The sequence below is a fragment of the Dermacentor albipictus genome, chromosome 2 (genome assembly GCF_038994185.2).
Source record: "Dermacentor albipictus isolate Rhodes 1998 colony chromosome 2, USDA_Dalb.pri_finalv2, whole genome shotgun sequence".
NCBI lineage: Eukaryota > Metazoa > Arthropoda > Arachnida > Ixodida > Ixodidae > Dermacentor > Dermacentor albipictus.
In genome coordinates, this window is record NC_091822.1 from 134658325 (window position 1) to 134670660 (window position 12336).

Below are 12336 nucleotides of genomic sequence, written 5' to 3' on the forward strand. Positions count from 1 at the left end.
GACCGAATGACACCATTGTGAAGAAAGTTTGTTGAAATTTATTTTCGCAGGAAATATTGACTTCTCGGTCGCGACAAGGCGCCAAGAGCCATTGGTGACGAGAAGAAACGATGTTGTTAGGAAAAGATAGTAAGGCAGTGTGAGTAACATCTTAACGACAAGAAATTGTGCCAGAAGTGGGTAAATGATGGGACCAAATGGAACGATTGAATTTGTCAGAAACCGGTGCATGACGGATTCCTTCATAGTCAATACCCAGTAACGTATTGTATCCTACCTGTCTTGTTTTTACAGTGTAAGTAATAAATATAGCGTACTAAGCACTTCGTGCTCTTTCCCAAATTTTGAAACAAGACTGCGCTTTTGATTGATTCATTTCTGTCATGGGGCTGAAGCAAAACTCACAGGGAGTAGATAGCGCCGCCTTGTCTTAGAATACGCATACGCGCCCGTCGATGCACAAATAAAGAAAACAAAGAGAAGACATAACTGAAGTAAAACAGATTTTTCGAGTGCAGTTAAGATTTTGTTGTGTTGGAAGCAAATGGAATCACTCGCAAAAGAATGTTATCTTTTTGTATATTCGTTGAAGTTCTAGACAGTGGCAGTTAAGCTTTTCTTTTCATATCTCGAACAGGGCTGGGCGTCAATTAAATTTTCAATCCGTTTAATTGGTACACTTTAATAGATTAATAAATCAGTTAGCGGGACTTTTAAGTTCATGTACGCAAGTCAAATAAATCGACGCCGGTGATTTGCACGATACACACATTCTAGAAATCCGGGCTCTTTGAATCGAAAGCTGCCTCTAATATTACTTGAATGACACTCTTCAAAAATGGATTTTCACAGGTTCATTGGCGGAGACAGAGAATCTTGTTCACGTTATCTGGAAGTATTGGCGGTTCTGGCAGTTTTTCCAGCTCTCACAGTTTTTGGCAGCAGCTTGTTAAAGTGTTCTTGTAGTTTCTGGCAATTCTCTGGTAGATTTTTGTCGTGCAAGCTTAACCAATTTCGATCGAAAAATTTGTCGCGATTAAAGCTCTAGTCGATTAATCGGAATGCTGAGCAGTAACTCGCTCAGCACTCATATGAAACGATTCATGCCTTGTAAACTTACAAATGTTTCGTCACAACAATGCCGTCTATATGAAAAAGCCCACACTTTCTTACGCTGTCTTGTGCTGGTGAGCGTTTCCACTGTGTTTACCAGGCTTTTGAATTGAGTTTCGTCTGTACCTTTGCTTTTACACCTGCACTGCACATGTACTGAATGTATGCTGCACAGTCCTAAGAACTCTTTCGCTTTCTTTTCTTACATACCATCTCACTCAGGCTGTGCAGGTAGGTTCTCGTTCAATTATGTTCTTCCCAACTTTCTTGAGTCTCTTTTTTTGTCATTAGCACATGATGTAGTTTCTTTAAACACGTGTCACATTATCATTTGTTTGAACGTGCCAGTTGTTTCTTTCTCATGTTTATTTTTCGATTATGCCTGGTTTTTGTTCACGTTAGGGGTATTTTTACCTCCTTCTTCTGCTGGTTCTTTTTACCTCCTCCTTCTGCATCTCACAGATGTGCAAAATCTGCAGCGATTCGCGTAATGAGAAATTGTACTAGAAATAAATGCGTAATTAAGCCCAGAGTTGCACATTCTTTGCCACCGCTAGAATTCTGCAAAAGTAGACGTCGCGCAATATGCCTAGAAAAATACACTGTCGTAGCACGCCCTAAAACGTGCTTCCGGCATATGATTTCCAAACAGTTTCAATGTCGTCGACTTAAGGAAAACAGTTTATTAGTATTCACTTCGCTATGCCTTCTACATTTCTTTTCATCTAGAGCGTGGAAGTTGGGTGACATGACTTCTTAGTCGAAAATATGTTATTCAAAAGGTAATCTAAAATATCTAAAATTTAAGCCACTGCGGCCACTTGAGTTCTTGCGGTGTTTTTTTTTTGTAGTAATGGATGGGCATGCAAATTCAGAATTATCGGGGCAATAGTCAGTGCAAACATGCCGTGATCCTGTTGCCAGCCACTTCTTATGTGTAACTGCCTTTAGAGTTAAAATATCTAGCCAGGTGTCGTACGAAAGACAGCTCGGACCTCTGTGGGCCAGGCGTTATTGAACTTTCTCTAGGCTCTTGAATGACCCAGTGATTTCATCCTATTGCTCCGTCTTTGTCGCTTGGTTCACTGATACTTTTTTTAGGTGCTTGCTAATAAAATGGTGTGGTGGTTTCGCCCGTAGGTTCAACTATTCACAGCAATAGCAAGGTTTAGCTTTGTGCTTGGACCTCTTCGTTTAAGGCCTCTACTCTGGGACTCTGCCACAGGCATGAATTCTCCTCAGCGGAGTCCTCTGGAATGCATTCTTAAACTTGTATTTTTTGCTTTTATTTCTATATTTGTTTCAAATAATTGATATTGGTTCTGCGTTCTAATATATCTTTCATTTTTAGCGGGCAATGTCAGCTTTCAGTAACAATTCTGAAATGTTATTTGTGGTTATCACTTAAGAAAAATGCGCCCATTTCGTAGCCAATTTCTCGTAGTGTATATGAGCCATGTGTTGGATGGGCAACCAGAACAACGGCTCCTCGAATGGTCATCCAACTATACGCTGGTGTGACATAGCTGCACGACGCAGCACACCAAGCAACTACTGCTGGGTAGAAGGAACAGCGCTCTGGCAGCTAAGAAACGTCTCTTGCACGCGTGAAATTCTTAAGCATCTTCTATTGCCCCATATCGTTGCTGTCTCATTAATACAGCTAAAGATAAATGCGAATGAACGCGCAGATATCTCTTCTCTATGACTAACCATGTATACGTGTTTCAAGTTCGGCATAAAACGTGGCTGTTGGTTTAAATAAATGTCGCCATGGCGTTTCAACATTCGCCTTGTAAAAGCACAGTTGAAGAGTTTATGAGTTTCTAGCGATACCGAACACTCACGCTGACCGAAGGAAATTATCATTGGTGGTCGCAAGATGCGGTTACGCGTCCGCAAGCACCATTACTGAAAAATTAGGATTGACGAACATTCTTGAGCACGACAAAAATAAACGCAACGTGGCATCGATGTTCTGTTATATTCAATATCTCGAATGTAAATTGATCTAGTTCATGCTGGCACGCAGTGTGTTGTCATCTTCGGAAGATCATCCACCATTGTTTTCTGTTCGTAGCGGAGCTTTGTATGGCTAGTGTACCATACAATTGTCGTGTCCGCACACGAAAAATGTCATCATCAATGGCTCATACCCCCGTAAGCAAGCAAAAAATGCAATGACTCATAGTCCAGTAAGGTTCATACCCCCCTGTGAACTAGTGTGCGTGGGTTAGGTGTGATGACACTAACCTTGTGGTCGTTGTCGGGGATTTCGATGTGGATGTGTCGCGCCCGAAGAGGAGGGAGCGGTTCACGCCTTTCTTGTTGGAGACATTTCGCTTGTCATGCCACACCGATCCGGCGCAATCGAACACCCAGCGGCGTACGTGCATCGATTTGACATTCTCAAAGAATGTGTCTGCAGTTGCGAGTATGCCAATCAAAATGTATTTTAGCAACCCTAAAGCCATTATGACCATCGTTACTTAATGACAATGACTGAAAAGTTTTCTTACCAGGACATTTAGACGCTGCTCATCCAACTTCGCTGGGCGGAATGAGCTTGATTTTATTGTTTGTTCTTGTTATTTTGCACATAACACTTTTTTTGCAAGTTACCATGTTGCCGCACCGATGTCAATGTGTCCATCAGGCCTAGACAATCCTGCTAGAAATGATAAACAACTTCCTTCTAATTCCTGGAGTCACCGAACGAAGTGTCTTCTGAAGCACAACCGAACTTCCATCCGTGAACACCGTAACCGACGGCAGAAAAGCGAGCGATCAGTAATATTCGTTCACAGGGGATCTCTCACTGAGCGGAACGCCGCGTAGGCGTGCCGATTTGACAAACACGCACATTGAAGGCAGATTGATCTGTTCGATGACTTCTACGCTTTCTCACACTTTAATGCTCGCAGATTCGATTACGAATGAAGAAAAATAGTAGCTTGAGATCTTTTTCTGCTGTAGACAGAGGTAACATATTATTTGTGTAGAGAGAATAAAATTTTACTTAATTTTTTTTTAGCGTGAACGCTGTTATCAAAGCAGGGTGTACGTTGAGATGGGATCGCTGACGTCGAACACTTCTCGTTCTTTGTGAACGCAAAACAGTTTGGGCACACTAAGAGCAGATGAACATTGAAATTATTGACAGCTTTAGCAATTTGAGCGGCGTTGACTTCGACATTCAAGCGCCTATTTGGTATGGTATGCCTTTTTATAACATGCTTTAGCGCCAGCTATAATATGTCGTATAATTCAGATTGCGCGTTTTATTCATGCCACCACTCAAATGAGTATCAACTTCACCGGTGGTGTAAAAAAAAAGCGTCACAGCTTTCTCATGCTTATGGGGCCTTCCTTACACAACTAAGGTCGCCGCTGTTTCACATAGCGGAGCTGAGCGTTCCAAGATCTTTTTTTTAAATCTTCCTTTGGTGTTGAATGAACGTGCTATAGTTCAGCACTGTACAAAATTTGGTTGAGAAACTGGTGGTTAATCCAAAAAATGGTAAACGTTCGGCATCGTTGCTACGACGTATTACAAGCATTAGCACAAATAGAACACGAGCACGGGAAGCAGACACCACCTGCACTATTGTGTCGCATCTTTTGTGTCCTTCGTATGCCCGTGTGGTGTTTACACTATCCCATAGGTTTTGGAAAAGTCGAATGTGAAACAACGAAATTTCTCGAATGTTCTGATCGTTTTTTTCTTTTTCAGAGGAGCCACTGGGTTAACCATTCCAACGTCTGCATGGGGACGAAGCGTTGACGGCGATGTCGTGGTGCCCGCTGCGGCCTTACGTTCAAGATGCGCCACGGGCAAGCTGCGCTACGCGTAAAGGTGCAAACCAGCTCTCGTGATGGGCAAATGGAACTCAGCCTGTCCGGCTGATTCTTCGTGCAACCGAAAAAGAAAACGTTGGCTGGGAGAATCTGTGCGGCGCTTGACAAGACGATTCGAGAATCTCCTTCGAGCGGTGCGGGACCAAGGAGTGTAGCGATCTGTCTGCTGTGCCATAAGTTCGCGCGCGTGCTGTGGTGTGTGCGCGTGCGGAGCGTTCTTTTTTTGTCATTTCTTTGCCTTACTATATTGCTCCCGCGACTGTCCCCAACAGCTGCTGATATTTCGACTGACTGACAAGCTGCCGCCACCATCACCCCACGCCGCGACGCGTTTACTGCCGTGCTCTAGTCAAAACACTTACGTTCCTGTCCACTGCGTTTAACTGTGGCGCAGAGAAACTTGTTCGCGTCTCCTCGAACTTCTTTATCGCTGTTGGCGATGCGTTGACGCTGTGAACAGTTACCGATGCAGAAGAATGGCACGAGCAGCGTCAGCACTTCTTTCTTGGAAGTTCGTGAGCTTGGTTGGAATGATATCCGGCGAGCTAACTTATATTCAACGGCATGACCAAAGACAGTGGGCATTATTGTTTCGCCAATTATCCAGCGAGAGACATGGCTGGTGCAGCGAGATTCACATTTTTTCGTTATGTTTGTTTGTTTGTTTATCGGTTTCATATGCATCGTTTTGTTTCTTTCTCAGGCGTGCTTAGCAATGAACATTATTTATGAGGGCATACTGTTCTGCACCACATACAGTCATATTCACTATACTCCCAATTTTGTTCGTCACGTTCCATTTTTTATACGCGAGAAATTCGCTCCTGCGCGTATTTAGTGACGGCTAAGGCGTTGGGGCTGATTTGAAGGTGTATTTGTTTTTCATCCTGTCATTGTTAATTTTATTACATTCCCAGAATTTCTTTTACTGAACGCATGTATTTGCTATTGACAGTTTTTATTGCACGATTGTGAAAATGATGCTCTCCGATGCTATACTTACAAGCACTATTTAGGCAGGTAAAAAAAAAGACACATATCAAAATGTGGTCTATTTACACGGCCGTGTTGTGATCTTCATCGCAACCCAAAGTTTTATTCTTCATAGAAAGGTCAAATTGTTGTGTATTGATAAATGAAAGCATTGATGCCTAACTCAACGAGTGCCCTCGTGTAGTCGCCAAACGTGCCATTTAAAGAAATTTTTAACAATAACTATAGTCTTAAAAGGGTGCTACATGCTGCCACTATGCTGCAGGTGTTGACAAAGCCTTCGCTCATGAAACGTGGTTGGGCAGTGCCTTAAGCTCATATGTTGAGGTCAGATAATAGGGTTAGACTATTGCAGCAGTATTGGTCGACAGGACCCTTAAAGTGTGTTTCTGTAGGCAAAATATGAAAACCAAAGCAGCGGTACGAAAGAGTAGCAGTCCTTCTACCAAGCCTGGAGTAAGGCAGAAGTTATTTTTGCAATAATGCATGGTAGTACAGGTGTTCATTACTCCACGTTCTGGTACTATGCCTTTTTTCACTCTTTTTTTTCCCAAATCAAGCCAAGTATGTTGGGCCAAGGACTATGAAAATGTTTGAAACTGTAATCAGCTGTAGCGGATATCGCGTGCAATGCGTTGCATAACGAAACCCGAGTGTCAAGTTGGACAATTGCTTGTGAAAAATTTAGTTTTAATGCTTATGCCTATTGAAAGCACACACTCGGAAGATCAGTCATTCCAGTGTTACGTTGCTTATCTACATAAGTTTTGTGTAGGCACCGTATATTGTGTGTTATTGCCGGTCATTGGGGAAAACTTGGAAGACTCGCAGGAGCTTAGCCTAAGCTCCGATTACCGCCCTGCACTGACTAGGAAATTGCTTTCTGTTATTGCTGAGGGATGATAACATGAAAACATTTACCGCTTTAGTGAATGGTTGCCATGTTGGAGCACGTGAACAATGCTGCGTGGTGGTGCTCATGCTGCAATCCTAAAAGATATAGAATTTTTAGAAGTGAGGCGAAGCTTCTCATGCGCTTAAGCCATACGACCGTAAGTGAGAAAGGTCCATTCGCTCTTTGGCTTTGGTGTACTTGAGAAATGGTGCCCTGCGAAGTGCGGCTAGTACGTTGTTATCGTTATCCACTTGCGGCAGTTTGGTCCACGCTAAAGGCGCACATTAAATCCAGCTACAGTGACGCATTAGAGATTCAACATATGTAAAGCCTCAACTATCGCCTTAAGAACTGTTTCGAAGTAAAACAGTGACGTACATGTCAGACAGTGTGACACCGCAGTACAAACAGGCTGGTTCGCGTAACCTAAGCCCATTTAGCCAAATTGTGCGTACGCTACAGACATACAAGCGCATCTCAGTGTACTCTTTAGGAAACCAAAAATACGAGCAGCCTTATTCGTTATTTACAAGTAATGCTTAGCTTTGGAAGTATCGATTTAAATGCCAGAACTTTATTAAAAAGTTGCGAAGTATGTTCAGAATTATTCAGTAGAGTTGTCCGAGGAAGGTAGCTGCTATCGTTTACTCAGTTTAGTCCAGCCCAATGAAAGCGTACCAGACCTTAAATACCAGGGAAAATAAGAGGAAGGTGGGAGATGGAAATTCAAGAGAATAGACACAACGAGAACGGGGTAAAAGGAGCCTCGCTCCTGGTTTTACCCAGTTCTCATTTTGTTCACACTTAGAAAAGTATGATGTGACGTCCTCTACCGTCGTCGAGCTACCTGTTCATACACCCTGTTCTGTCTGCACCAGCGCAAATTTTATCGGGAACACCCTCCCCCCCCCCTTTCTTTTATGGCACTAATGCCGTTGCTCGATGACAGCTAGTCATGAGGCCGTTTTTCAGATATCGGGCGCTTTCTCGGAGCTAGAAAAAGCCGTGACAAACATATATATAAGGAACCAAATCGCTTATATATTGTTTAATACTGAAACATTCGCAGTGAAACCTTGATATTTAGGTTGATGATTAGATAAATATCTCGTTACTGTATGAGAGTCCTCGAGTAATAGTTCGAATTTTTCAAGACGGCATGAATCCTCCCCTCCTCTTGGACCAGCATGAATTTTTCTTCGAAGCTTACTTTCTTTCTTTTTGAGAAATCCGTGTGTGTGTTCTTTTAGTAGCTTTGCGCTGCAGTTGCGCCCATGACAATTCTCGCTTTCAAGATGACACCAAACGGCATTGATTCAATTCAGACACCCGCTGCTGCTTATCTTTAAATGTTTGAGGCAAGTTTGCTTAACGAGAGAGCGTGAGAGAGATAAAGACAAAGCAAAGACAGGGAGGTTAACAAGAGGATATTTCCGGCTCGCTACCCTGTACCGGGAGCGCGGGAAATTGGTACGAAAGATGAGAAGTTAGCAGAAACATCTTGTGTAGACTACCAGCGGCCGGTGATCTAATGTGTCCCTTCTTTAATTGGTTATTTTAATTAAACATGATAAAAATTCCTTCCATTGCAGTTCACTTTGCAAGAAAGTGTGGTGCAACTGGTTCGTTTTTGTTTAGCACAGAAAAACTTGTCGATATCATTTCTGTCAGCTCGGTCGGCGCTATTTGTGGTAACACAGTGCATTGTGGATGCGGTCCACTAACTCGAAGCAAGCTGCACCAAGTGGCCCATCATTGACATCCGAGGTAGCAGGCGCAGATGCTTTCCGCGAAGAGATTTCCCCGATCACCGTTGTAGGGCGTACATAAGCAGTTACTCATTCACCTGGTCTGCTTCTTCTGCTTCGTCATCGCACTGCTTGCTCGGTTTGCCGTTTCGCCATTTTCTGCGAAGCCTGCAGCGCCATGACATAAGGTGCTGTCGACTCAAAAAGTGGCATCCGAACAGCGTAGGGTGACATGGGCTTGCTTTTGCCACTCCATTTGTTGCGGGCCTTTTTTTAGTATCAGTCTCCTCCACAGCTAAGACATTTCCTGGCTTGAGTAAACCTCATGGGTGTTCTGGAAATATAATTTAAAGAGCTAGCTTTATTCCATTGTTTGTTTGATGGCGTCTCTGTACGGCAATGATAAATTCCTAACGTAGAAGTGTTATTCGCCGTGGTAGCAGCAATGGCATTGCAATTTAGGGAAGCGACGAAATACATCGGCGCCGAGTGCATTCACTGAAACATGTTTATAACAATCGGGAGCTTTTCCCGAGAACACTTCAGCCTTCACGTTTTCAAGAACGTGTGCTTGTGTATGGTCAAGCTCAATGTGAAGTGTGCCATGTGCTCCTGACTGGAGAACACGCGTTTTCTGCCTACCATAATACCGCCGCTGTTAGTTCGTCAACAGCGACGTTTGGCCTCTGCAAGTCAATGACGTATTAACGTCGATGATAATGCTCCGCTATATTTTTGCTTTCTCTCTAGGTTTACGCGCCACCCGTGCACCTTAGAAGCCTTGTGGGCGCGTACAATAAAGTTACACTGTAGTGTCATTATAATCGTACGAAGTCATCATACCTTTTCGGGACTAAGGTGGCCTCCTATTCCACGCGCACGCTGAACGTTTGCTCACTGCATTGCTTTTCACATTAGGCTGTGTAAAAATGGCATTGTGGAGAAGCCTTTCATTACCCAAATCTTAAAATGCGCCTGTTTACACAGCTTACCCTCACTAGTGAAATATATTGCTGGAGTCTTAAGCACTCGTGAAACTCATAGCTGAAAATGATCTCATTTATCTTCACTTTGCCAATCATATGGGTACATGCGTTGTCTCTCGATGGAAAGGTACAGACAGACAGACAAAGAACTTTATTAATGGTCCTGAGGAACCGGCGTTAGGGTACTTCCCTTTTCAGGGAGTCCCCGTAGCCGTCGCGGGCCGCACCCACGTCGGGGTCGAAAGATCGTGGTCCTCCGCCCTGTCGCAGGCCCTCTGGACAGCCCGTAGTTGCTCTGAGAGGTCGCCGCTCTTAAAGGTACAAATGTAGGGATGTTTAAGAAACATTGTTGTCAGTCAACAAAACCACGCGTTCCATTGTAACAGTTCTTTACACTAATCTGAACTGCCGCTGCTCCAACTCTTCAACTATATGCCTGTATGGGCCGTGTACGCACAAAAAAAAAGGAACTGCTAGGCATAATGTATCGGCTTATACAAATGACATTACTGAGTTTTCCAGCGAGCACATTCAGCATAAATGTGGTGGTGCATTGTGAACTGAATGTTGTTTTGTGGTTTTTCAATATCATTGTTGCAATAGTGTGGCAAGGCGGTACCGTATGAAGCTGCCCATCCCTTTACCTAACAATGCGTCTTTACGACGCATGTGTAATACAGTGCAATACAAAATCCCTATTAACAAAAGCAAATGGGATTTAATGCTGCTCAACTCTACGATCTACATTAAGGTTTGAAGACTCCACCAGACTAGGGAAATACCAATGTTCTCATTATGTTTAATAACAGTACAAATGAAGCAACGTTACTAACTGGGACGCTGGCTGATTATTTTATCTCCAAAATTTGGTCTTACTAATGTGGATGTGTGAATAATTCACTCCGGACGCCCTCGCGGTATAAGACCACTAAGCTTTTCGGATATATTTCCAGTTCTTAGCTTCTCTGAAACATGACCGACAATAGCCTGGGTAAGTTTATGTGGATCTAGATTTTAAAGAGCGACTTTTGCCTTCTTGGTGTTTCTTGTCATTCGTTCGAGTGATTGATTCTTTTTCAGTTTTGAGGCGGACGATGCTGCGCTGTGTATCGCTACCATGATTTTAGAAACATATTAACAAAGCGCGGTGACGCGTAGGCTCATTTCAATTGGAAGTGCGCGCGAGCATAGTGGAGATGCCTGGACAGGCAACGTTGCTCAATCAGTTCGCCCTCAGCGCAATACTTATGGACCACAACAAAAGGCTATTTTGAAGAATGCTTCGGCAATAATTACCTCGCGGTTTTTCTATACATTCAATACAATGTCGCACGCGAGATATTGCTTAGCTCGCCGTCCAGGACGCTGTGATCTCGTGTACTGTGTTGGAAATGGGTGTAAGGAGTAGGATCGCTTGGTATTAAGCTAGACTTTAACTCTTCTTGTGACCGCTTCAAGCAGTAGCGTGTTTTGTTTCTTTTTCCCCAGATGTTTGATGTAAAGCAAGCAATGGAAGCTATAATTTAATCATGCCATCACTATTCTTTTATTTATTACCACCGGAGATGTCGCGATGTTTTTTACATTGATGTTTTATGCTGAAGCCTATGTGCCTCTGTGTTTATTTGCTCTTGTAACTTAATCATGTACAGTGGTTGTGTGATTTATCGTGAAATTTGTGCTCACTTTCACGAATTTTTGCAATAGTGTTCTGTGGTTGACTGTGTAAAAAAATGTTTCAATGCGCATCCGCTGTTCATTAAAATGTCTGATATTTCCTTCGTTTCACTTGCTTCATGTGATTTTTATAAATAATATAGTCTCGTTCTTCAATTTTATTATGTCGCACCACTTTTGCATCGTATGCGGCAGCAAGCTTGTAAGTCTGCCGATATAACGGCTGATTTACAGCATGTTCTTTCACCCGTTGCTGCGAACCTTATATGCACTTTTTTCATAAAATGTAGGAAGATACATAATGTTTCGTGAATTAATCTTTTACATTTCGTGCAGAAAATCTTTTTCTTGTATTGTGGCAGCCTTCCTCGGTTTACAACACCCCGCTGAAGCGGAATATATTTATTTCCATCTTAGTTGCGAGTTTTATTTTTTTGCTGAGGCCTCGATAGCGTAGCCTAACTGCCGCAAGCAATGTCAACTAGCAAGGCGTTGCGGAAGCAGATGACTTGGCCGCAATGCAGACTCTGAGACAGCGATCTTTATGTAACTGATGCTTCAGTTACGTAAAACTAAACCTTCTTCATGCCTTAGGGTGTTTCGCTGGAAATTATTACTCGTTTTCACTGGTAACATGTCTGATTAGAAAAAATAAAGCAGTACAAGAAATATCCAGAGAAGGTGTGCAGTGTGCATACTTGCACAGTATACGAACCAAACGAAATTCCAAAGGGCAGACAAAGTTGCTAACAGAAAAGTATAAACTGACACGTACATTACTGCACATCCGAACTAGAAAAGTATCCATTTACAATATGGTTAGCTATTTCACGTGGCCACAGGGTGCGTAAAACAACATGAGCTTGTGCAAACAGCGCTTCTAGTCTTTCGCAAAATGCGTCAACAAAATTGCAGTTCACAAACACACATGGATTCGGGCTGTTTTATTCAACTATAGTTCGCGGCGAAATTTCGTATTTAAGTACTTCAGCTCCGCGCGTACAAGGCCAAACAACATTGACATGGTTAGCACTTGCTCAAGATCGACCAGGGGGTTGCAAATATT

General features: G+C 43.0%; 1 protein-coding gene across 6 annotated transcripts in view; it reads left to right on the plus strand.

Moving 5' to 3' along the window:
- LOC135917996 (microtubule-associated protein futsch-like) overlaps positions 1–11381 on the plus strand; it is a 302288-nt gene extending 290907 nt beyond the window's left edge. For 5 of the 6 annotated variants that reach the window (XM_065451680.1, XM_065451688.1, XM_065451659.1 and 2 more), the window contains exon 9: positions 4847–11381. In XM_065451680.1, coding sequence (XP_065307752.1) covers positions 4847–4897 — 51 coding nt within the window. In that variant the 3' untranslated portion in view covers positions 4898–11381. The remainder of the gene's footprint in view (positions 1–4846) is intronic. The other variant, XR_010569510.1, reaches the window with a different exon arrangement.
- The last annotated feature ends 955 nt before the right edge of the window (positions 11382–12336 follow it).